Genomic DNA, 26,432 nt, shown 5'->3' on the forward strand with positions numbered 1-26,432 from the left:
CAACAGGAAAATTGCTGCATGTCTTAACTTTGCTATATTTATGGTCAGAGCTGCAATTCAAAAGCTTTAAACAACTGTAACCGGGACAAATAAGACTGGACAAAGACCAAAGCCAATCTTTCCCCCTGCACACAGAGAGGACTATTATGAATAAACGCTACCAAGTTCATGTGATGTAACCATGAACTGCTCCATCCGTCATGTACAGTGACACCCCCCCATCCATCCATCCATGAAAGTATTTTTTTTACTTTACAGTTGGATTAAAAGGCATTAGGTACTCTGAAAGTCTGGGCCTGGTCCCTGTGGTCTGCATCAGCTGAACCTTTAGAGCCGCTCATTTTCTGACTTTTTTCCCCTTCTCCAGATTCTAGTCCATGTCGGCTTTCTGACGGAGGAGTCTGGGGATGTTTTCAGTCCCAAGGTGCTGAAGGGAGGCCCTCTGGGCGAGATGGTGCAGTGGGCCGACATCCTCACCGCTCTCCACGTGCTCGGACACGATGTCAAGATTTCGGTGTCTCTCAAAGAACTGCACGGGTAAGCCTAATCAGTACGGTCATGTTGTTACAGAACCGTCCGGTTTTAAAAGTTAGATTCATCAGCTAATTTCTGCAAGCTTATTGCCTGCTCCTTCATGCTGGATGCACTCAACCCTCGGGGTGTCTAACTGGAGATTTACACCCTGCACACTGTTAAAGTCTCCCTCTGCAGAAAACTGCTTAAGCCCAGAGGCTTCTCTTCTGGTTCCGCACCCCCTTCCTGTTGCAGCTCGCTGACCTCCGAGGGAATCCGGGCTTCTCACTAGTCATTACAAACACGGTAATGCCGATGGACATTCTCATGTGCATTTAAGTCAGACCAGCAGAAATGGATCTAATAGAGAAAAAAAAAAAAAGACTTTTTTCCTGTCACACTGTGAGAGGTGCAAAAGACGAGGGCCAGACAGGTCGAGTCCTGCCTTGGAGATTTGATAAGTGATATTTCAGAGCTGCCTTGGCTTCCTGCTGGCCAGTCAAGAAAATGTCTGCTACCAGTCAAGATTCGCTCCTCCAGCGGATGGGCTAGTAATAACGTTCCCCGGTTATTGAGCACTTTATCCCATGCTGTAAGGAAGAGACACGGGCACTGATGAGTTACGGCTGCCCTATGATCTTAAATTTTAGGCTGTGAAGAAAAGCGGCTTTGATAAGCTGGTTCCAGGGAGACGAGCGAGGTTAGGAAAGCTCAGTGGGAATGCTTCTGCTGGCCGGGCCATTATTTACTCCACTAATTGGTGTCGCAGTGTATTGAACCCCAACAGCCTGTCTCTGTTGGGAAAAGCAGCAGATTATTTTTATTTTTTTTTAGAAACCTGCACAAGTTAGTACGTTAGGAACCTTTTAGTTTCTTTTTTTGTGTATGCTCTGGTGGAAATAGTTCAGACATTAGTCGCATGTTTTTGTGAAGGCGTGGCTACATAGCATTCAGGCTGATACTGGATTGTGCTCGGCGTCAAATGAAAGATTCGGCCTTTCGGCGAATCCAACAGCTGGCCGTAACTGATGCGAACTGATTCTCACAGGCTCTGACCACACCTCCGGATCAAAAAAAAAAAAAAAAAAAAAAACACAACCCGGTGTATGCCTATTTATTTCCAGCCACTTAATGACAGGTGCCGAGCAACTATAAATCTAATTTCTGTGGCTATTAATGAGCAGAGGAAGAAAACATTTCTCTCCATCTCTGCTCTTACTCTCCTACACGCTGTTAAATTGACAGATCGTTATGTGGGTTGTGCTCCCAGAGAATCCCCTCAGGCTTGTATCTATTTACATTTTCTACCCTCCGCCTTTCCTCCCAAGCTTTGGAAAGGAGCTTAATATCACTGGACGGGCTGCTGATGTAGCCAGAAGTATTGATGAGGGCAGCGGCCCCTTTTCATAGACAGATTGCCCATGCTGGGAATTTATTTACGGTCATAGGTAGCAAGATGTTGTGCAGCATAACATACAGTAATTGCCTCTGATTGGCGACGTTCAGCCGCTGAGGCGTATCCACTTAGGAGTCTCGTTGGCTGGTGTCTTCTGTTTGCTTTCCTGCTTGGGCAAATTAGTCGTCTACACACCTATCTACACGTTGCTTTACTAGCAATGGTGTACATACAGGTTTCGTGGAAAACTAATTATTTCTTATTTCTAAGTTTTGGTGTAACATGAGATTGTGGAAAATCATCTACAGCCTCAAGTTGCACTTTATTTCAGAATATTAAACAAATTCTAACATTACACAAAGATAAACTAAGTACGAAGAGCACTTTTCAGTTCACGTCAAAACTAACCTGTTCCTATGTGAAAAATTAGCTTCCCCCAAAACCAAATGCTGCCAATCATAAAAATAAATGCCATTAATTGGTTGTGACAACAGGTAACCTGTTATTTTACATTACAGGAATATTTAACAAGTTTTCTTTGCGTAGTTGTGAAATTGTTTTAATTCGGCCAAACTGAAAAGTTTATTGTAATATATCAAACCACAGTATCTCATTCAGATTTAAATTATTTGTGTGGCTTTGACTCGGCCACTCCAAAACTTCCCTTTTTTGGGCAACATGTCTGCAACTCGTCTTGCAGTGTATCCCAATGTTCCTTGAGCTTAAGACCAAGAACCAGTTGTCGGCTTTTATTTATTTATTTATTTTTTAAGCAGCAAACCTGCCATATATCATCAGCCGTCTGCCACCGTGTGTGGATGATAGTGTGATGTTTTTTTTATTTTAATTAATGCTGCCTGGAATAATAGCAAAATGTGTCTTGTAATTTCACTAAATTTCATTACCAAAATTATTTATTTTTTTTAGGGAAATGTGGGATGGTTCTTTTATGCTCTTTTTGAGCAAATTGGGGTTTGCACTCCCATGGAGGTCATTTTTACCCACTGCTCTTCTGTGGGACAAATTATGCCTGTGGTGCTTTAAATGTTGATCTGACTTGTTTTGTGACTTCTTTTACGAGTCGTCGATGCACTTTTGGACTGTAGAGTGGTAGGCCATCCACTCCTGAAAAGATTAAACTCTGTTCCATGTTATCTCTGTAAGTGGATCATGGCTATCACTGTGGTTCATTGGAGCCGTTGGAAATGCTTTGTGACCATTTCTAGACTGCTAGACATCAAATGATCTTTCTAATTTGTTCTTTAACTTATTTAGTTATGCCCTGATGTGTTATTTTATGTTCTCAGACTATTGTCTGACAACATCCATTGTCTATTTATGGGATTTCTTAATTCTACAGGTCAGACCAGAATCATGCCTTGGTGGGTGTAGTAAATGTGAACCAGAAAAATATTGTTAATTATAGACATTCCCTGATTTAAAAGGAATGAGTACTATATTTTCACAACAGAGCATGACGGTTTGGTTTGTATAGCTTTTTTCCTGTGATAGGTAAAATCGCTTCTTAAAAACTGATTTTTATACTTGTCAAGGTTATCTTTGTCTGAAATTACAATTTGCTTGAGCTGAAACATCTGAGTGTGACAAAAAAGCAAACACAGAGTTCATAAGGTAATAAATGCTGTTTAACAAGGACTGTAACTGGTTAACACACAGTATCTATACTATAATTTGTCAATTATTTGTTGAAAATCAAACTAGAATATTCAAGTGTAACATAGTTATTACTATCATTTTTGAACATGCACAGGTCATTTCTGAAAAAACAACATTTTGGTCAATTCCAAATATGCCATTCAATAGCAAAAGTAATAAAAATATTATTTTAAAAATATTATTTTAAATAAAACAGAAACAAAAAACATTTGAATGCTAGGTCAAATCTTTCTGGGCCAGAATGCAGATGCAAGTCTGATTTTCAGAAACATTATTCTGCCCTATTCACCGTATGTAAATATCTTTTTGCCATGAATGCTGGGAATTGTTCTCTGCCTGTGCTTCTTCACCTCAGTGCAACAGTTGATGCCGTGGGCCACAGAACTTTACTTATTAAACTAAGCAACTTGCTGATATTTCTGGATCTGATATTTCTCCTGTTCAGTGGATACAAGCTTCACTAAAAAAAAATAAAAAATAGTGACTAATGCTCTGTTAAAGCTGCTTTGACCTGCGGGGTTCCGTGAGAAAATACACTTGGTCAACAGTTATTTTTACTTCGTTCATATTTAGTAAATTAGAATATAATTGAAAAGTTAATTTAATGCAGTAACTTAATTCGCCAAGTAAAACGCATTACAGTAAGTAGATTAATTACGCACAGACTGATGCTATCAAGTATTTATTTCTGTTAATTATGATGATTTTCCGCTAAAAGCTAATGAGAGCAGGGGATCTAATTTCTTAAAAGATCAGAATATGACATCTGATCTTAATAAACCAAACATATTCAATTTAAAAATGTGGGCTTGATAAAAAGTATATTCAATACCTGTTCCAGGGTAGTTGTATTTTGGTGTCTTCAAAAAAGATACATTTAATCTGACAAACTAGCCTCATCAGAACGTGTATTGTAATTTACTCTGCATGACTGTGTATTCATTCTTAATTTTTAATTTAAATTCTCTTTTAAATCACTCAAGTTTGTTAACTCAGCTGCCTCAACTGCCCAAAGGGCTCAATGGTAATTATTATCTTCAAATAAATTTACCTAAAATAGAAACAGTAATAGTGGACACATGCTAACATTAGCTGAACAACTGCTTCATAAAACAACTAAGTCCAGCATTGAAACTTTGGAGTTGTTTTTTTTTTTTTGTTCCAGACTAGCTCTAAACTTATGTGTAGAAATCCATCTCAACAGCTAGTATTAAAATTCAAATCTTTTGTTCGATCCCATGAACGAGGAGAACATTTTTCATGCAGTTAAAATAGTCAAATAAAATAGTCAAAGTCCAAAAACTTTGACTATTGCAAAAGACATCATTAAAGTATATGCAAGTCCTACAAAATAATGCAGCAATGTTTTTCAAACATAATAAGCCAGCTCATGTAACTCCTGTTTTATGTGTATTATATTGCCTTCCTGTTGAGCTCAGAGTTCACTTGAAAATATGTGTGCTTAGATTTAAAGCAGCGGCTGGTTTGGCACAGACTGTTTGACTGAACACAGAGGGTTTTTTTTCTTCTTTTCTACATAAATATTGTTAGTCATTCTCCATACAAAACTGAAAACTGAAGGAGATCAAGCTTTACAGGCTGCGACCTCAGGGGGTGGAACAACATTTCTCCACAGAAACATTTGGTTGAATCACTGGTTTCTTTTAAACATCAGTTCTATTGAGCCAGGCATGTGGCTGGTATTATACTAGCATGAATACTTATCTGTTTTTGGATTTTCTTATTTTTTTATGTTTTACTTCTGTTTTTGTATTCTTATTCATGGGGATTTAGATTTTTATGATCTTTATATTCCATGCTGCACTTTGCGAAAAGTGCTTTATAAGTGAATTATTCACTATATTTATATATTAGATTTTATTTATTCTTCTCAGTAATACATTATATTTTTAGATGGAGGGATGTTATATTTCAGGGTTGCCCCAACACAAACTCATCTCAGTGAAGCAGAGTTGAGGATGATGGCAAAGATCCGTCGGAGTGAGTCGACTTCATCCAGCAGAAGATGCAGGCCGCATCCTGAATCATAATGTCAGCCGAACCTCCTCCACAAAGAGAGACACTGATAGGTTCCAGTCATGACTGCTAAACGGGGTTAAAACACTCTGACAAATACATTGAGCACCTTTATTTGACTTAGCATTCCATTTTCTTAAGTTTAGTGATTGAATTGGAGGTTCTAATTACATAATTTTAGGTTGAGGTTTATAATATCACAATTAACCATAACATTGAAAGACGTTGTGCTTACATCACACTCTGAAACTTCTTTTTGCCATATGACAGTATCTTCCAAATGAGTCCACAGTTATCTGGGTAAACTTTGTAACATGTCAATAATTTGCTGAGAAAAACTGAGTTAATTCACTCTATAAAACTTGTCAACCAATAGTGCCAAATCCAAGCTTTGTAAAGTTGAATCTTTACTGGATTTAAGCATATCAGGTAATTTGTTGTGTATTGGATAGCTAGTGTGTTTCTATTTCTCATTGGCCAACTAGGTCAATAGAAGTATTTTTGTATTATACCCTGGTGCGTAATCCAAGTGGTTTTGAGTTTAAGGTCGTGAACCGATGGGCAGACATTGTCCTTCAGGATTTTCGGGTAGAAAGCAGGATTCATGGTTCCAACAGTTGTGACTTTTCATCCAGGACTTGAAGAAGTGGAGCTGCCCAAGACTAACACTATCAGCAATATGTTTGAGATGCACACCTTCCTGTTTTGTCTTGTCAATCAAAAGAATATTTTCCCATAAGTCTTTCAGGTCACCTCTCACGTTTTTGTAAAATGTGAGAGAGCCCTTAGTGTTGGGGTTACCAGCTGTACATGCCTTGGTACTGCCGAATGGAGGCTACGTTTACCCAGTCTCGTTGTTAATGTTCAGTCATGGACTCGGACTCATGAGTCAACAACCTCTCTGGTAGTTCAGATGTTCTTGGTTCTTTTGTGATGTCCTAGATTAGTTTCTAGGTGCTCTCAGAATAATTTGGGGAGACTGACCACAACTTGGAAGGTTTGCCACTGTTCTGTGTGTGGATAATGGCTTTTACTGTGGTTTACTGCAGTCCAAATGGCTTTGTCACTATTTTTAGACTGATACATGACAATACTTTATTTTTCTCAGCTGTTTTTTTAATTATCGTTTTTTATATTTGGGCATGATGTGCTGCATTTTAAGCTCTTTTAGCCTTCTTTATGTTGTCTGAAAGATTATGTTCAAGGAATTTCTTGATTCTACAGTAATGAGGCCTGGCTAATTAAATTACATCTAATCAATGCAGTTAATTGTATTTTAAACATAAATAGCTCATGTAAACTACTTGAGTTATCCTTGCCTCATATTTGAAACTGCTTGATTATCTAAAACGTTTGTGTGACAAAAAAAGGAAATCTGTAAGGGGGTACATACTTTTTCATAACACTGTATGTTCTGTTTTACTGCGGAAACATTTTAGTCGAGAACCAAAAACGTACTTTAGCCACAACTCACAGCACTCTCGTTCCTTACATCCAGATTTTAATAGTCAATTTCAAAACAAAGCTCTGGTATTTGTTTAAGAAATGTAGCAATTTCCTACACCAGCTTCTCTTGCAAGATATTGAGTCATGAGAAGAATAGCAATTTAGGCATAAAGTGGAAGTAGCAGAAGGAGACAATAAGTACACTTTCTGTTCCCATTCTGGATTTATTGGGATTGATGTCAGGAATGAAGTGGCCTTGAGATGATTTGTCAGTTCTGCCGACACTTGTGGCGCGTTCGGGAGCTTGGGAGGAGAGGGCAGTGGGGGGGTTAGAGCAGTTTACAGAAGGACAAAGACACCTGTCACTTCTGCTCGGGGATCTGCTTCGCATCTCCTTCCCGAACGACGCAGGTAATTAGCCTGCAACAGAGCGTGGCAGCACGACGCCTCGAGAGTGAATAACCGGAGGAGGGAAATGAAAAAGAGCACGGAGACAGCTGCTGCACAGGGACTCGGATTTCTACGGGGACAGTGGAGGAGTAATGTAAGCACACAGTTTCACGCAATAGTGCTGTCATCCATAAATAATCTGAAGAAAAACAATATTTCCATGCTTTTCCAAACACTCTCGCCATCCTCCACTACTGCCACATCGCTCCCACTATAACTCTACACTCCAGTCAGACTTCCGTTTTTTTTCCTCAGTCTGAAATACGTTTTGACGTGTTGTTGTTGTTGTTGTTGTTGCTTGGCGTCCCCCTCCTCTCTGGGTTTCTGCATGCTGAGTGTGAATCTGACTTACATGAGCTGTTTGCAGATTTCTGTCACATTCGTGTCTCATGAGGATCTTGACAGAGCACATCCACTCAAACGGCAGGTAATTTCACCCCGTTTCCTCAGCGCTCACGCAGAGGTGGGCCTCAATTGTGCGGTCGGCGTCTGGAAGAAATGATTTAAAACTAGTCAGATTGAGGGTCAAGCGTGTGTAAATTTGCCGGTAACCCCGCACTGAACACTGCGATAGTGACGGGCATGCACAGCCGACAGGATACTCAAAGCAAAGCACGTTCTTTTGTTTTCCCTCTTAGCCCCTCTGCAACGATCCCTTTTTACGCTTCCAGTCTCAGGTTGCGCGTCTCTCCATAAGAGCTGATGCACTCGTAGCCCGCAGCATTTAGATTGATGTTTCTATGGTTTGAGATGAAAAGCAGAACGGCAGCCTTGTTAAAAATAGCTGGGAGATCATCAGTGAGATAGTGCAGCAGGGTAGTCAAGAGTTTTGGATTTCTTTTGGATTTTGCTCTAAACATTTGTTACTAACGTTCGATTACTGTGGAGCTCCTATATCCTGGATTTTACCGGCAGTATTTGTCTTTGCTTTAATTTATTATGTTTTTATTTTGCGTAATTGTCTTGTAAAGCAAGTATGTTGACAGATTTTATGCATCAAATGTACAGTTTTTGTGTTCTGCTGTAGGCTGATGTGAATCTTGAAGCTACAACGTCTTGTCAAAGTCTCCATTTACTTTGACCTATTTTAGATTTTTGCTTCAATGCATACATTAATGTAAAACAATTGAGACAGTGATATTTACTCCCTGCCATATGATACCTTGAAATAATATTTTGTACAACCAGTTGCCTTCAGAAGTCACCTAAATAATAGGTACACTTGTGTGTGACGTATTTAGTTCAAATCCAGCGGTTCTGCAAAGGCCTCAGAAGTCTGTTAAAAAACATTAGTAAACAAACTTTGCGGAAACCAAAGTTAAGGACCAATATCTGGGGAAACCTGTGGAGAAAGTCAAAGCAAGGTGAGGTTGTGGCAAACTAACCCCGGATTTTAAAATCTGATGCACCATTGTTTGATTTAACTCCTAAAAATGGAAAAATTACGAAACAGCAATCCGTCCAAGGCAAGGCCATCCAGGTAAACTGACAGGAGAAGCAGAAAAGAAGCTCCTGTGAAACATGGGGAGGCAACATCTTGCTGTGGGGGCGTCTTTCTTCACCAGCGATAGGGAAGCTGGTCAGAGTTGGTAAGATGGATGGAGCAAAATACAGGACAGTCCTGGCAACGACAAAAAATAAAAAAAACTTTAGAAATTGATTAAGCTGGGGCCGTGGTTCAACTTCCAGCAGGAAAATGACTTTAAAATTGAAAGATTTAGATATTTTATTTTAGAATAGCCTCGCCAAAGTCCAGACATAAATCCAAATGAGAAATGGTGGAAAAAGCTTTAAAATGTGTCTACACCAAATATCCAGTCTGATAGGGTTATTAAATATAACCCCTTTTATCCTAGAATGAAAACCACATAACACAAGTTTTAGACATTTCTATAGAAAAGGACAGAAGATACCCAAACGGAGAACTACACTCCCTGAAAGTTTAGTATCATCTGCGTCGGGTCATTTCTGTCCTCTTGTCTTTATTGTCACACATCAAAGAGGGGGTCAGGAGGGTTGGGTCAGAAGGATTCAGGAATTTACAACATGGGGGTGGAAAACAAATATGGGAGAAAGCTTTGTTGCAGCCTTATCTGGGAGAACCATTTGTTCTCCCTGTCTAAGGTTAAATACAACAGAACCTTCCTGAAAGCAAACTCTTAAACAAACCAAATACCTGTAACTTGATAGAAATAAAATGCTTACATTCTCATTTCTCCAACACAGTCTGATTTTGTGAATTTTTTCAAACACAATTATGCGCTACTTTGTGTTGGTTTGTCATACAAATCCCAGAAATTATAAAATTAAATTAGTGGCTGTGGCATTACAAAATGTGAAAAAAGTATGAAGGCTGTTTTCTGATGTTGGCTCACCTCTCAAGGCATCTTTGAATTGTCCGACAGCAGTAGAGCTAAAACCTTCCATATATATATGTATATGCATATGTATATGTATATAAATATATTAGGTTTGTGTGAGAGGATCACATCACATGTGAATAAGACAAGCATGTGAGGCTGCTCCTGTTATTCAGGGCCAGTCACAGCTAATCATTACAACTTGCACACAGATTTGAACACAAGATTTCTTATGGTGGATGCCCCTTCTGAAACAACCCGTCCCTTTAACATGTAAAAAAAAATTACCCTGGATGTGGTATTTAAAGATATATGCACTTTATTTTTTTAACCTCTTAATACAATTTCCAGAAAAAAAACTGTGCATTGTTTGAGCTCAGAAGCCAGACCATCTGCGATTTCTCTCCACCTGCAGTCTTCCTGACTCAAGTGCTCTCTTTAGCATGCCAGACCCCACTCCCGCTGCCTGGCAGCCCTCCTTGTGGCCCATGTCATTCCTCTCACCGTGAGAGGCCTCCTTCCAACTGCCCCTCAACCCTCCGTATATTCCTGTCCCACAGACGCGCCTGCCAATTCCCCTCCCTGCTGGACGTTTGTGCCACTCCATTAAAAAGTCATCCCGTGTCACTGTGCAGTGTCTTCCCTCATTTGTTTCTGCAGCCGTCTCCCTTTATCGTTCACCGTGCCGAGTCTCCAGTAGTTGAAGAGGCCAGCTGTGAAGCAGAAAAAAAATAATGCCCAGCGGCGGTGGTTGACGGTGATGGGCGGACTTTCAGAATAATTAACAATTCGAGTCAGAAAAGTCAGGAGTTTTTGATATCCGGCGCTAATATACAGTGACAGGCAGTTTTTAAGACTTTAAATGAGTATCGCACATACGGCACAACCTTAGTGAACATGTAACTACAATATTTTAATGCGTTAAAGCTGAAAAATGTCTGATATAATTTAGCCTGTGTGGCTAATTGCGTAGTTAACCTGGTCTACAACTGTTGCCATTTTCTACTGGTTTTTGGGCTTCAGGGGTGCATAAAATGCTTTCCAACTTTACCTGAGAGACATTCTTGTCACACCCTCCGCATTGCTGCACTCTCCACCGCCGTAACCCTTGTGTAACACACATGCAAGCCTACGCAAACCTTGCTAACTAGCCAGTTAATGTCGGTAATATGACACTCTTTTTCTTCAAAAGCTAGCAGCCGTCTTCCTTTCACACTTCGGTTGAGGATTTAGCAGCTTACACAGACTTACTCTTGTTGTTACAATGAGCTGAATTTTGCAATGTGCCTTTTTTCCTCATTGTTCTTAATGCGGATGGATTTTCTCTTTTTGGAATCAGCCTGAGAGCCCCTGACAGTTCATCACAGCTGGGGATGTTTCTTTCTTTGGGGGTACACTTGCTTTGAGATGAAGTAAACTCAGTACAAGACCTAAGAAATCCATATGAGCAAGATATATGTGCAAAATGAAATTTAATGAGTACCTCCATTGATATGTTGCTGATGAAAACATTAATGAACCCACCAGTTTGCATTTGCATGGCCTTATTGTATGTGCTGTTTTTGGTAAAGAGTGGAATAAAGTGTCATAAAAAATTAGCTCCATCAGACTTTGCACATTTAGTTCTTAGAGCGTTAAATCCGTTAGAGAGTCTAGCCTTTTTTTTTCTACAGGATTTGTTGGTAATGATAAAAAGATAAAAGGAAAGCCATCCTTATCCTTTAATCTAATGCGTTTGCTCCGTGAATATTTCAGAGGGATAAAGAGAGTTTGTTGTTGCCTTTAAGTGCATCTGTACTGTACGTGTGCATGAGCGGACTCCTGTCTCTTTAATTTGTTTTAATCCCTTTCTCTTCTCCGAGTGTCTCTAAATTTGCATATATCCAATTAAGCCGAAGAAGAGCGGCAGCCTTGGTGGATCTGTGCAGAGCACGGGCAGGTTCTGCTCGGAGTCACTATAACACATCTGCTCTCGCATTAATGCGCGTCAGCATGAAACTATGAAAGCAGGCACACGTCTTGATTCGACCCCAAACTCCCAACTCTGATGTGTTGCACATGAAAAATGCATGCTAAGCAAGATTAGGGGAATCACAAAGGAGTGGCGTGCATCTATTTTTCACTTATGAACCTGCAGTTTGTGTGAATTGTAAATTCTTTTAAGGAACGTTAGAGATGTAAAAATTGCTTTTGGTGTTTGTTGTCCACACTGAAACATCACTGCTAGTTATGTTTGCATTAAATCAGCTACAACCAAAATCCCTTACCACACTAACCTCCGGTTATAGTGGAGCGATAACCATTTTTCATTGCATGAAAGCCTTCCTAAAAACTACGGGCGCTATCCAGCATTACTATCTGCATAGGCAAGATTGTGACACTGTATAATATCTGGGTATTGATCTGAGTGGAGAGTGAAGAAGAAGAGTTTAAAACCCATATATACTCATCAGGATCATCTTTTTAAAGAGTGCCATTATGGCTTTAAATTTCTGATAGACCCAAAGCAAAAATGAAAAGGGAATTTGCCTGGCTTTCAAAAAAAAGCTAACAAAATTATAAAACTGTACTATATATGTTGGATTTTTATAAGAGTAGCTTATGCATATTTAATGGGCTCGATCAAGCACTTTTATTTCACTTACAAATGCTGTTTGCAAATTAAACACCTCGATATCTCATGCATCATAATTGTGCAAATGTAGTCTCTGCTGTAGGAAATTGAAATTAGTGATATAAAATTGCTTTTTATATTATATACAGCTCACAAATAGACTTACAAATCAGAAATGTTAATCTTAGATAGGTACACATTTTGCAAAGCTAGGTTCTTCATTACTAGATGATATAAACTAAGAGTAACGAAAGGGGATCGATCAGGCTTTTAAAATAAAGCTCATAGATACTTGTCAGTGGAAAAGTATTGGTTTTGGATGGCTTGACGTCTTTAGCTTCTGTACAAAGTATTTTAAATCGGGTGAAATGTTTTTTGTTTTAATATTATTGCATCATTTACAGACGTTCTGTCAAAGTATTTATTGGCCTAAATAACAAACAGGTTTCTGCATATCATATGTGTACATGGGTAAATGGACCAAACGAGTTGTGGCATCGCTGAGTGCAGTTACTCATCTAAACAGAAGGTGTCGCTGTGGAGAGAGTCATACAGCTACATATGAGCAATGGAAGGAGAAAAAGAGGGGCCAGAAAGTACACAATGCACTCCATACACAACAAATAACCTAACAAACGTTTTAATAACTAAAAACTATTTTTACAGCAGTTATTAGTGAATTTTTGGAACCCCAACAAACAATAAAAATGCCCAAACGTGCTTTTACGAACACATTAGTCATACAACTGAAAACTGTCACACAACTATCGCACAATTGTGTATTTGTCTCGTCCTACTAACAGTTGGAAGAGACACCATGCACATTTGATCACAAGCTAAGCAAGGCTTCCTCTCATTTTTTAACACAACCCTCCACACCATAATCCTCCCAACTCAGAGTTCCCACGAGGGGTCCTCGAATGCTGCGGCATTTCCCTAATCGCATTACTCAATCACTGATTATTTGAGGGCACTAATAAGACATTGAACTTTAATTCCCAGATGGTCAGTTAATCCTTATGCAAAAAAAAAGAAAAAGAAAAACACTTGCAAAACTAAGACACGGCATCCATTTATTTCAGCTAAACTAAAGGGTTTTGCATGAGTGAAACTTGGACAAAGTTTATAGTCTTGTAAAGTTGTTCAGCTTAAAGGCTTACTGTGACGAGGATCCTGAATGGACAAACATATAGCTTAGCCTAAAACCTCTGCTGTTTGTGCGAGTACGGACGGATCCACACATCCTCCACCAGGTAAAATCACCCTTAAAGCCAAGGTTGGCTCACGCTCTGCTCATTATCCCACCTACTGTAAGAGAAGTGACCGATGCGTCAGCGTCCAGAAGGCTGCAGTGCTGACTAGATGTGTTTACCATCCAAGGACGGATCGATAGGCTCTTGTTTCGCAGGTATTTATCGGTGTTGGGTTGTTTTTGAGCCAGATCTGTAAAGAGTAAAAAGGTCATAGATTTGTCTCCCAACTGCAAAAAAATGCAAACAAAGAGAATTTGACAAAAAAAAAAGTTTCTAAACCCGTTGGATCAACCTTTAGACTTTTCCCCGTTCAGCATTGTGTTTCTACAGTGCTGATGTGTTGTTCTGCTCTCCCATCTCTTTTAACTGGATGCTTTCATTGTTTTCTTTACCTTTTCAGTGAATGATTAGTTATGAAACTGATGCCATTCTTGGATACAGGGAAACGACTGGGTTGATTAATCTTATCTCCATGTATTAGATCGTAGCAAACTATTATATCACGCATCCCTAAGTTAGTTTAGATTTCCCTTTTAAATACAACAGACTTGTTTTCAACAATTAAAATAAGGCCAGACAGAAAATGTCAAGAAGTCACCAGAACCGTAGACATGTTAGCTACAATTGAAGATGTAAAATAAGCATTAAAAACACATGAACAGGACAAATGGTACTATGTGTCATTAAGCGAAGACACATTGCTCGAATAAAAAAATAATTATATTTACATAATCTTTTTCAAACCAAAAACTATCTTTAAAAGAAGCTCCCATCGAAACGGAACCATGGTCATAAACAGAATAATTGCCACAGGATTGACGTCAGACAGAGCTGTGAAAATGAGCTGGGATTTAGTGTTATTTATTAGACTTTTGTCTCAGTAAACTGTAAACGCCTTTCGGTAGAGCCAGGGCTCTCTCCGTGCGGTGCTGATCTGAGCAACATTGTTGTTCAGTGGTGGGGGAATTCATAAATATTTATCAGTCTCTGCAGGGAGGCCGTTAGGTGCTTAAAATGTATTCTGACTTCCTTTTACACTTTACTGATTATTGCAGATCAGGCACTCTTACTAATCTTTGGTCTGTCTGTGCTCTTTTCAAAGGTTTTTTTTTATAATCGAATTATGCTTGATTGGAGTCAACTAAAGATTTTTCTTTGCTTAAAAATCTTTTTCATATTGAGGTTAAACTCGTTTCACTGTAAACGGTAACAATGGTGATCCAGCATCCTCCTCTGGCTTAAGTCACTGTAGTTTCTGGGTTGCTCCTGAGCATCATGACCAATTTTCTTTCATTTGAGAGTGTCAGTTTGAGTCAGATGGACACATGTGGGTGCTCCAAAGAAAAAATAATCCTAAACACACATTTGCAGATGGAGGATAAGTTCAAGCCACTGGGATGGCATGGAATAGCCTCAATCCTAATGAAAATGTCTGAAACTATCCTCAGGAGTTGGCTCTTTGCCAGTAAACCAACCTAAACCAACTACATAATTAGAGAAAATCTACAATAAATTTAAATTTGGGACCCCAGCCCCATTTTTAGTTCTTACGAGGTTTGTTGTCTTAGTAAAATAACTGTCTAAATAACTCATAAATATCCAGAAATGAATAAATTTCATGCCGATGACGAGTTTGCATAAACTTCTGACTGGCTGTGAATGTCCTATTTAAAGACACCCTTGCTGTTTCTGTTACAAACAGTCGGCCTGGCAATTCACGCATGTTAGCATGCAGTCGTCCCTCTCTTCCCCATCTGCTGTTCAGCACTCACAGGTCTACATGTGCAGCCGCACAATCTTTAGTTGAGTTCTGATCCGACAATACGCAGGACTGAACTGAATAATGATGGGAAGTCTGTGCGTTATTAGACTGCCATGCTGAGAGCTCTGAGGAACAGTCATTATGCAAATCTGATTGGACCTGATAGGATTCCAAAAAAAGGTAAAAAACAAAGCAACTGGACTTGTTTTCCGTAGTTGAAGACGTTTCGCTTCCTCTCCCGGAAGCTTTCTCAATTCAAAAAGTCTGGAGTAATGATGAGTAACAAGCTTTATACCATTCCAGACAAAGGCCTGTAATGGCTTAGATAACATGCAAATTCAACCGAAACAGGACCACCCCTTAGTAATGGGCGGTCGTTAAAACCATTAAGCCAGCGGAATGGACCGAAACTGGTCCACTCCTCTGTAACGAGGAGTCGTTAGAGTTGTTATTGGCTTGGCTTAAAGGAACAATGTTTTAATCACCTGAATGAGGGTGAGAGTTAAATTGACGATTGGCTGGAATTAATCCTATAGCTGTGTTGTAAGTTTTTGAGAGTTGGAACCTAAGGCCTCCTCCTCTGTTTAAGGTTGGTCTTTCTCTCTTGACGTAGATGGCTTCCTTCACACCCCTTTCAAACCATCTGTCTTCTTTGTCCAAAATGTGAACATTTTGGTCCTCAAAAGAGTGTCCTTTGTCCTTTAGGTGTAAGTGGACAGCAGAGTCTTGACCTGAGGAGGTAGCTCTCCTGTGTTGAGCCATGCGTCTGTGGAGAGGTTGTTTGGTTTCTCCAATATAAAGATCAGAACATTCCTCACTGCACTGAACTGCATACACCACTCCGCTCATCTTAGGTTTGGGGGTTTTGTCCTTGGGATGCACCAGCCTCTGTCTGAGGGTCCTGTTTGGTTTGAAATGTACTGGGATTTTATGTTTGGAGAAAATCCTCTTGAGTTTTTCAGAGACTCCATCCCTGGTGACTGGTGCATCCCAAGGACAAAACCCCCAAACCTAAGATGAGCGGAGTGGTGTATGCAGTTCAGTGCAGTGAGGAATGTTCTGATCTTTATATTGGAGAAACCAAACAACCTCTCCACAGACGCATGGCTCAACACAGGAGAGCTACCTCCTCAGGTCAAGACTCTGCTGTCCACTTACACCTAAAGGACAAAGGACACTCTTTTGAGGACCAAAATGTTCACATTTTGGACAAAGAAGACAGATGGTTTGAAAGGGGTGTGAAGGAAGCCATTGGAGTCTCTGAAAAACTCAAGAGGATTTTCTCCAAACATAAAATCCCAGTACATTTCAAACCAAACAGGACCCTCAGACAGAGGCTGGTGCATCCCAAGGACAAAACCCCCAAACCTAAGATGAGCGGAGTGGTGTATGCAGTTCAGTGCAGTGAGGAATGTTCTGATCTTTATATTGGAGAAACCAAACAACCTCTCCACAGACGCATGGCTCAACACAGGAGAGCTACCTCCTCAGGTCAAGACTCTGCTGTCCACTTACACCTAAAGGACAAAGGACACTCTTTTGAGGACCAAAATGTTCACATTTTGGACAAAGAAGACAGATGGTTTGAAAGGGGTGTGAAGGAAGCCATCTACGTCAAGAGAGAAAGACCAACCTTAAACAGAGGAGGAGGCCTTAGGTTCCAACTCTCAAAAACTTACAACACAGCTATAGGATTAATTCCAGCCAATCGTCAATTTAACTCTCACCCTCATTCAGGTGATTAAAACATTGTTCCTTTAAGCCAAGCCAATAACAACTCTAACGACTCCTCGTTACAGAGGAGTGGACCAGTTTCGGTCCATTCCGCTGGCTTAATGGTTTTAACGACCGCCCATTACTAAGGGGTGGTCCTGTTTCGGTTGAATTTGCATGTTATCTAAGCCATTACAGGCCTTTGTCTGGAATGGTATAAAGCTTGTTACTCATCATTACTCCAGACTTTTTGAATTGAGAAAGCTTCCGGGAGAGGAAGCGAAACGTCTTCAACTACGGAAAACAAGTCCAGTTGCTTTGTTTTTTACCTTTTTTTGGAATGACCATGACCTGGATGACTGAGAATCTTCACCAGCACGACCTGATAGGATATGCTGTCAGTATCAGTTATTACGTTTGTCAAAAGCTGCGATGACGCACATTTCGGGCTTTTTCTTGTCTTCCTGTGGGGTCTTTCAGTTTTTAAGTTCTTCAGAGCCTTGCCCATTTTCACAGACGTATTTGTAAATGAAGTGGAGGTTTTACCTGCATTGCTTTTTGGATCACGGATCATTTGGAGAAAAAGCTCAGAGGGAGAACTGTGGAAAACAGGAAAACATGTAAACTACATATATATATATATATATATATATATATATATATATATATATATATATATATATATATATATATTAAATTAAGCCACAGTTACTCACGAGACTGTGTGCTGTAAGAAACATGGAAACATTATTTTAAAAAAAGAAGGGTTTGTGATGGCATGGCGTTTTCTTCAAAGCATTTTTGGTAAGATTTGACTTTTTCTCGTCGATTGCAACCGTTTTCTGTGAGTAGCATTCATTCAATAATTAATTCATTCATTCATTCACAGTACACAAAGTTTTATAACATATGCCTGTTTGTTTGAACTGCAACTCCAGGTTTTCTTATCAGAGCCGTGCAGCTGAGACACTCAGATCCATTCCCTTATGTTGCTGAACAAATATATCTACACGCGTGCTTATCTATGTTCCCAAGTGGATGTATTATGCTTCCTTCAACCAAATGAAGATAAAGCTGATGTAATTTGATTTCAGAAGACAACATGAGGGTTTGTGTTCAGTGTTTACGGGAACCAAACATCCCAATTCAGAAAATCACTGATGGGGATCAGGACCCACAACGAGGCTGTGACAGGATAACAGATTTTTTTCATTTTAAACCATTCAGACAAAAACATGTGCGTATATCTCAGTTCTTTGCGAGGTTCTCAAAAGCCCATTAGTGCTTTTGTTTGCTGCAATAATAAACTATTCTGAAAAACAAAGCAGAACTAGATTCGTCTCCAGGCAAATAAAAAACAACCAAAGACCATAATTTGTGTCAGCATCTCAATGGGCTGGGTCCAAAGCACAGGAAAACTTTCATGGTGGAACTTAGCCCACATGTGAAAGGGATTGTTGAAGCGCTATGCCTGACTGTGTTGTCATTTACTTCAGAAAGCGTATTTTTAGAGCATAGTGTCTTTTTTCTGCTTATAACCTCTCTTTATTTTCATGCTGGCTTTTATGACGATGAGGCATAGTGCAACTTGTACAAAAGGTTTATATTTCCTTTCTTGTTTAATTGATTTGATATGCTCTTTTTTTATTTTATTGTTGAATCAAAACATTTGGAATTGTGTTTGAGTCTAAAATTTGTCCAATCAATCAATCAATCAATCAATCAAATTTCAGTCAAACATCACTCCAAGTGCAAAGCAATGGTTAAGCAAAAGTACATGTATGCAAAGATAACGATGAACCAGAAAATGCAAACATAAAATGTCATATAAAAGTCAAAATAATTTCATTTGTAGTGAGAAGAAAACTGAGACATATAAACACAAAGTAAAAAAAAAAAAAAAAAAAAAAAAAACATATTCTAAAACATTTCTGTACTTTAATAACACAAACACTGAATATGACGTACGTTTTGTTTTGTTGTGACCAGTGCCAGAGACTGGACGATGGCTACATGTAATTAACAAAGTTATTTCAGCTAAAGATGTTTCAGGACCCCCCCCCCCCCCCCTCCCTAATAGTTAGGCTAAAACTAACTTTTAGGGAGTGGGATGGCCTAACTTTTCCTTCGGTTAGAAAAAAAATCTTTTTTGTCTGGTAAATAAAGGCAGGGTAAATATTGTTTAAGTTCAACTGAACAACGTTGTTTTCCAGAGAAATAACTTGATCTTATATGGGATGTCCTTTGACTGTATTTATATACTGTACTCAACTGTAATATGTTTTATCTTGCCCCTTCCTGTCTCATTACTCTGTTACAATGCAAAAAATAAATAAAAAATGTTATGCACCAGTGTTGCTGATTAAAAAAGAAAACATGAAACCTTTTTTTGACTGTTTAGGTTAATTTACAGCCCGTTTAGTATTTATTTTTTTTCAGTCAGCAGCTTCCTGATACTGGGCTTCAACAAAACAGCCACAGAATGTGCCAAGCCTTGTAATATATTGCAGAGTGATGTAAATTTTATGTATAGAATTACACACATAAAGGCTAATTAGCACACATGTCAGAAGAAGAGCCCCTTTCACAGATAATGCCAGCATTTCAAGGGTTTGGTTTGCTCCTGCTGGTATTGTAGCAAAAACTGTTCTGGAAAACAACTTTTTTGATCATACAAGCTTCACTCAGAATATGTGAGTGTGAGGCTCGTCTAATCCATTCATTTTGTGTAAAAGTCTGAACAAGTTGTAAAGAACAGCTGTGAGACTCCTCTTTGGGGGAAAATGTTGCCTGGCATTGATGAAGATAGCCTCTTAGATGTGTTACATGCAAGCATATCTCATTACTGCCAGAACTTTCCTTTCCTTTTACCATATTAACAACATCATACTATATTTCGGGAAACAGTTTTCAGTATGTTCTTATTTTTAGCTGAAAGTTGGATCTGTTAGTGTGAAGGTTCAAGCGTTAAATGCATATATTCTCTAAAGGTCATGCATTGCTCTGCACCGTGACAATTACACCACATCTGATCTCTCTACAGGTTTTTGGGTGTCCCACCTGGAAGAGGAAGCTGCCCCCTGACAGGACCTTTACCCTTTGACCTCATGTACACGGACTACCACGGATTGCAGCAAATGAAGCAGCACATGGGCCTGTCTCTAAGGAAGCACAAGTCAGTCCACTTTGTTTTCTCTGCTCTTTGTGCCTTCCCTGTCAAATACGGCCTCCTCCATTTCATTGTCAACTTCGCTTTCGGCCTGTGAGAGGTGGATTGATGTATCTTTAAGTAAAATGATCTAATCCAGAAGAACAACCATATTCAGAGGACCGTTAAAGCCAGACAATGTGCATCGTTGAGGCAGCAGAGTGGCCTAATCTTTAACTGCATTGCAGGCTGTGGTAAAGTATTAATTTATGTCTAATAACACATACGCAATGTGCAGAAAGTTAATTGTATTGGTTTTATTATACTGCTGGGCTGTTTTTACCCAAAATAGCAGTCAAATTCATTACTTGTTTTTAGAAACTGATGAAAATCATGCGTGCTTTATTTATGTTACTCATCCAACATTAAAAATAATATAGCACAAAAAATAATAGCACAACACTACAAAATGTACATTGCTAGTAAATATGTGATGTCAGGAGACATCTTTTGTAACGCTGAAATACTACATATCTCTTTAACAACAGCTGGTAAGTACAGTTCGTTCAGTTTTTAATTAATTAGTTCCCTATGTAAACATTGTGAATTAGTGTCTGAAATAAAGCTGAAAACGGGTCAACTTAGAAAGAAAAATGCAGAAAATGTGTGTTTGTTCAGCTTCTTTCTGCATTTTAACAATTCTTCTTGGTAGTGAATCTCATACCGTTAATGAACTTGTTTACTTCACCTTAAATGGGACAATATTTGTCAGGACAATGCCGCCGTGGTTTGGAAAGTTAGCCAAATCCTTTCAGCCAATTCCAGACAGCCGCCTCATGGTATGGTGCAGCATCTCCCTCACTGGGAAATCAACTTTGTCATCATTGCGGACACTCTCAATGCAGAAAGATCAGGAGATAAGATTCTACAACCAGTAGAAATCCCACATCTCCACTCTCAGGGATTGAACTTTATCCTCCAAAATGTCCGTGGTCGTCCCCTGGCAAATTATTAATGGGCACAGTCCCCAAATGTATATTTATTACAAATGTGGTACCCATGTCAAGAAAGAAATGGAAATAAACAGGCTTTCAAGGTTATACAATGTATTGCCAAGCAGCAGAGAAATAATAAAAGAAACAAACACATTTCTGTACTGTTTGTGCTAAAGTTAGGTCACAACATTATTCACCATTTATGTCGTTGTACAACCTTGTCCTCTTTTTGTCATCCTTTGTATTGTCTCTTGTTGTCTGTGAATTTTTTTTTTTTTATTTATTTCCAAAAAAGCTGCTCTCACTCAGGTAAAATGCTTTCGTCATCAGAAAGCAAAATGTTTGTGAAATTGAACCATGAAGTCCCTTTTATTGCTCTACGACGTTGGTGTTTTGTTTTTGATAAGTTACTGATTCGGTTTTAAGACAGTTACCTAACAAAATCTTCAATGGTTTAAATCAAAGTTAACATATGTGCTGTTGTTTTGGCTGCTTGCCTGTATTATGGTTTAATGGTTTGAGAAACGTTAGAATTGACAGATCCATTAAACTGCAGCGACATCCCACTGCTCGTCTGTGCTGCATCTCCACCCAGCGACAATAGATGAGGGCTCCTAACGAAAATTCAGTTTGATCTATTAGTGTGTTTGGTTAAAAAATTTAGCCCCCTAATTTAGATAAAATTGTTGAAAATATAATTTTTTTCTGTTGGATTTTGGAGTGAGATAGACCTGCATGGCAGTATAAATGCCTTAAATTACCTCTCTGTAACTTCAACCCCTTCCTACCCAGAACCACAATATTCTGTTTATTCAAGTGGTAAAAACTAGTTTTAGCGTCCAATGTAATGCATTATGAGTGTGGTGTTTTCTCAACAGTTTTCCTGTTTTGGTTTTATTAAGGCATTTATTCTGGCATGCAGGTCCATCTCACTCCAAAATCCAACAGAACATTTTTGTATTTTTAGCAAGTTTGATCTAAAACAGAATATTATGGTTCCAGGTAGGAAGGGGTTGAAGTTACAGAGAGGTAGAGCTGAGAGGCTAAAGAAACACATCTGGTTTCAGAACTGCAGGTTGCAGACCCCTGATTCTGGGGTCTGCAACCTGCCAACGCTGCTCACTTCATGTCAGGCCTCTGAAAGCTCTCTGATAGAGCACATGTTGCAGATCAACACATGTAAGCTTCAGCTAAGTCCACTTGTCAAGCATATTTGTGTACCTTCCATTTTCAACAATCCAGTTGACCAGTGTGAAGCTGTGGAAACATGATCTTGCACTAATTTGATTTGTCGCAGTAGTTTCTAGTTCGTGATCATTTCCAAACACGCTGTGATGCCAGAAGCTGACGGAAGATCAATTTGAGTAGCTCGAGGAACACACTGGCACATTTTAATCATCCTGTGGTCATGGTGTTAGCAGCACGTTTCTCATAGGCAGACACGTGGACAGACATTTTGTTAGGACAGGTGCTCAGACCAAACAAACAGGGCATCCATCAGCCATAAAATAAAAGATTAAAGAAGGATATATCTCACTTATATATTTATTTCCGCTGCCACAATCAAAACAAATGATCAAATAGAATAAATAAATTAATACCGGGCAAAAACAAAAAAGAAAAAGGCCATTTTGTGCATGCTTTTTAATAAATAAGAAATCGCTTAATCATCAGAGAACAGTGTAACTTGAAATTTACAACTCAAAACTCTGCCTGGTATAAATGAAATAAAAAAAAAAGCATGAAATATTCTTTAACACTTTATTACTGCACATCATTATCGCTTTCATGTGACAGAGTTAAAAATGGAGGGGGGCTTGTGCATGCCGTGGTTCAGGCCGGTGCAGGATTCTCAGAAGAGCTCAAATATAATCTGTCTGTCAAATATCAAAACAGTTTGGAGGTGGAACTGATGGCAGAGAGAGTGATTCTTATTTTTAATTAAATATGGATGAAAATGGATGGATGGATGGATGGATGGATGGATGGATGGATGGAAATAATTAAAGGACATGTTTGTCATCCAGGGCAAAATGGCAAGGGCTTAAGCGACACAAGAGGTCTATTTGTACGTGTGGGAAAAACATCAATGTACCAATGCAACAGTTATATTAACTTTGTCTACTTTTAGAACTATTTGAATAATCCAATAATCTCATCCCTGAGAAAAATGGAATGAGCGATCAAGCACACCAATATCTCAATCTCTGCAATGTTCCTTAAATAATAACATTTACAGCTCCTAGTTTACATTCTTTGATCAAGCTGTGCACGTCAAATAAGTGTTTGACTTCTACCGGAGACTTCTGTTCTAGCTAGTCAATACATTTATGAAAAGATAAATTTTAAAACAATGTAAAATGGTCAAATTATGCTAGGATTTTAATAAGGTGTGCAATAAAGTGGCCCCTGCATCTCCCACTGAAGGTATAATATTCTACTGAAGCCATTAAATAACGACAGCTTAGTACTTAAATTTTACGTCAAAATGTGAGCTGTAAAAAATCCTCCAATGCTCATAGCGAGCTTCTGCCTGAGATGAGGTGGTGAACCAGCTTTCCCTGTCTGCCAGTGTCAGAGGAACACTAAGTTGAACAGGTTTTATCACTGAGCTCAGATCAGTCTTCACAGATTTAATCACATCAGCTGATTTTAGACCTTCCCTACTGAGTCGTTTCCAGAGATAAAGTGGGTCTTTCTTCAGGTTCTTATTGATTCATGTATGTTCCCTTCTGGAAAATGAACCTAATTTAGGATGCATCAATGCTGGTGTATTCAGGGGAATAAAACCATTCTTTGGTTGCCCTCTTTTTTCCCCCCCTTATACTGCAGACAGACTTCCGCTCCATCTAAGTAAATTTGCTTTTCCGAACACAACCTTATAGTGGCTAATTTTACGGGATAAATTTCAACAAAAGAGTGAACTTTCTTTCTTTCTTTCTATTGCACGTCAGATGCCACATCCGAGTAATTGACACCTTCGGCACAGAGCCTGCCTACAACCACGAGGAGTATGCCACTCTTCACGGCTACAGAACCAACTGGGGCTACTGGAACCTTCACAGCCAGCAGTACATGACCATGTTCCGTATGTTCACGCACAATTCATCTTTCATTTTGCTCTAACAACTATGGTAGACGTACATAATATCTCATTGGGCAAGGCAGGGCAAGTCTATTTGTATAACACATTTCAGTAACAAGCCAATTCAAAGTGCTGTACCTGAACAGAAAATAAAATAACACATTACAGGTCTGGTGGCTCGAGTGTGGGACTCCTGGATAGGTGTCGAAACGTTTTCAGAAAGAACTGAACGGGAGTCCGGTTGCCCATGATTTAAGCCTGTTTGCTGTGGTGATGACCCGGATGACTGAGAATTTGCACAAACAGTACAGAGTGAACCACATTGCAGTGGAATAGTAGCAGCAGGTCAAGATAGGTTGGATTACAAACTTTATATAATGAAGTTTCAGTGAACTCCAACAGTTTGAATTGAACATTAACACTCAAAGGCAACTCTAAACAGGTTTTTAACCTTGATTTAAAGGAACTAAGGGTTTCAGCACTTGTACAGTCCTCTGGAAGTTTGTTCCAGATAAGTGTACTGTAGGGACTAAATGCTGCTTCTCTGTGTTTAGTTCTGGTTCTAGGTATGCAGAGCAGATTTGAGCCAGAAGACCTTAGTGGTTGGGAGGTTTCATGGACTGATAACAAGTCTGTGATGTATTTAGGTGCTAAGCCATTCAGTGATTTATAGACTAACAGAAGTATTTTAAAGTCTATTCTGTGAGATACAGGGAGCCAGTGTAAGGACTTTAGAACTGGGGTGATGTGCTCTACTTTCTTAGTCTTAGTGAGGACGTGGGCAGCAGTCTTCTGGATCAGCTGCAGCTGTCTGATCCACTGTCTGGTCCCCTTTTTAGGCAGACCTGTGAAAACACTTCCAGCAATTAACTCGGCTGAAAATAAACACATGGATTAGTTTTTCCAGGTCATGCTGAGACATTAGTCCTTCAATCCTGGAAATGTTCTTCAGGCGATAGAAGTCCAACCTTATAAGTGTCTTTAGATGCTTTTGAAGGTTCAGCTCTAAACCCAACACTATACCCAGATTTCGGGCCTGATCAGTGGTTCCTAGCTGAAGCAACTGAAGCTGTGCACTAACTCTTGATTTCTCCTCCATTGGTCCAAAAATTATTACTTCAGTTTTGTTTTTATTCAATTGAAGAAAATGTTGGCACATCCATGCATTGATTTCTTCTAAGCATTTACTCAGTGCTTAAACAGGTTCATAGTCACCCGGTGACCTGGTGATGTAGAGCTGTGTGTCATCTGCGTAGATATGGTAGCCGATATTGTTGTTTTTTATGATATGAGCTAGAGGGAGCATGTAGATATTGAATAGGAGGGGACCCAGGATGGACCCTTGGGGAACCCCACATGTAGTTTTTGTCATTTCTGATGTAAAGTTACCTACTGATACAAAACGTCTGTGTCCTTAAAGTAGGATTTAAACCGAGTGGTGAACCAGAAAGGCTGACCTAGTTTTCCAGATGCTCTAAAAGAATGGAGTGAACAACTGTGTTGAATACTGCACTGAGCTCCAATAATACCAGCACTGTGGCTCTTCCACAATCTGCATTTATACGGATGTCATTGAATCCCTTGACATGGGCGGTCTCTGTACTGTGGTGAGCATGGAAACCTGACTGGAAAACATCAAAACTACTGGTCATTGTTAAAAAGGTATTGTTGAAATACAGCTTTTACAATAATCTTAGTGATAAAGAGGAAGAGGTTTGTTCTTCTTCAACAGTAATTTGATAATTGCTGTTTTTAGAGACTGGGGGAAAACACCTGACAGAAGAGACGTGTTTATTATCTGAGTCAAATCAGATGATATGACGGGCAAAACTTTCCTTAGTCAAACTTATCTGTTGTCAGTAAATTTGCTGAAGATCTTGAAACTTAATGTTTTTGAGATGAGTAGAAGTGGACAGATGTTAGTGTTGCTGTGTCTCCCTCAGAGTGCAGAGCAGATTGTGAGAGTGTAAACTGCCTCAGGCC

At 39.2% G+C, this 26,432-nt stretch overlaps 1 protein-coding gene across 1 annotated transcript in view; it reads left to right on the forward strand.

Moving 5' to 3' along the window:
• The window catches only part of LOC105936009 (alpha-1,6-mannosylglycoprotein 6-beta-N-acetylglucosaminyltransferase B), a 119,637-nt gene that overhangs the window by 65,732 nt on the left and 27,473 nt on the right, over positions 1-26,432 (forward strand). Inside the window, exons 8-10 of the mRNA XM_036132171.1 lie at positions 368-537; positions 20,265-20,396; positions 24,319-24,452. Coding sequence (XP_035988064.1) covers positions 368-537; positions 20,265-20,396; positions 24,319-24,452 — 436 coding nt within the window. The remainder of the gene's footprint in view (positions 1-367; positions 538-20,264; positions 20,397-24,318; positions 24,453-26,432) is intronic.

The sequence above is a fragment of the Fundulus heteroclitus genome, unplaced genomic scaffold, assembly GCF_011125445.2.
Source record: "Fundulus heteroclitus isolate FHET01 unplaced genomic scaffold, MU-UCD_Fhet_4.1 scaffold_48, whole genome shotgun sequence".
NCBI lineage: Eukaryota > Metazoa > Chordata > Actinopteri > Cyprinodontiformes > Fundulidae > Fundulus > Fundulus heteroclitus.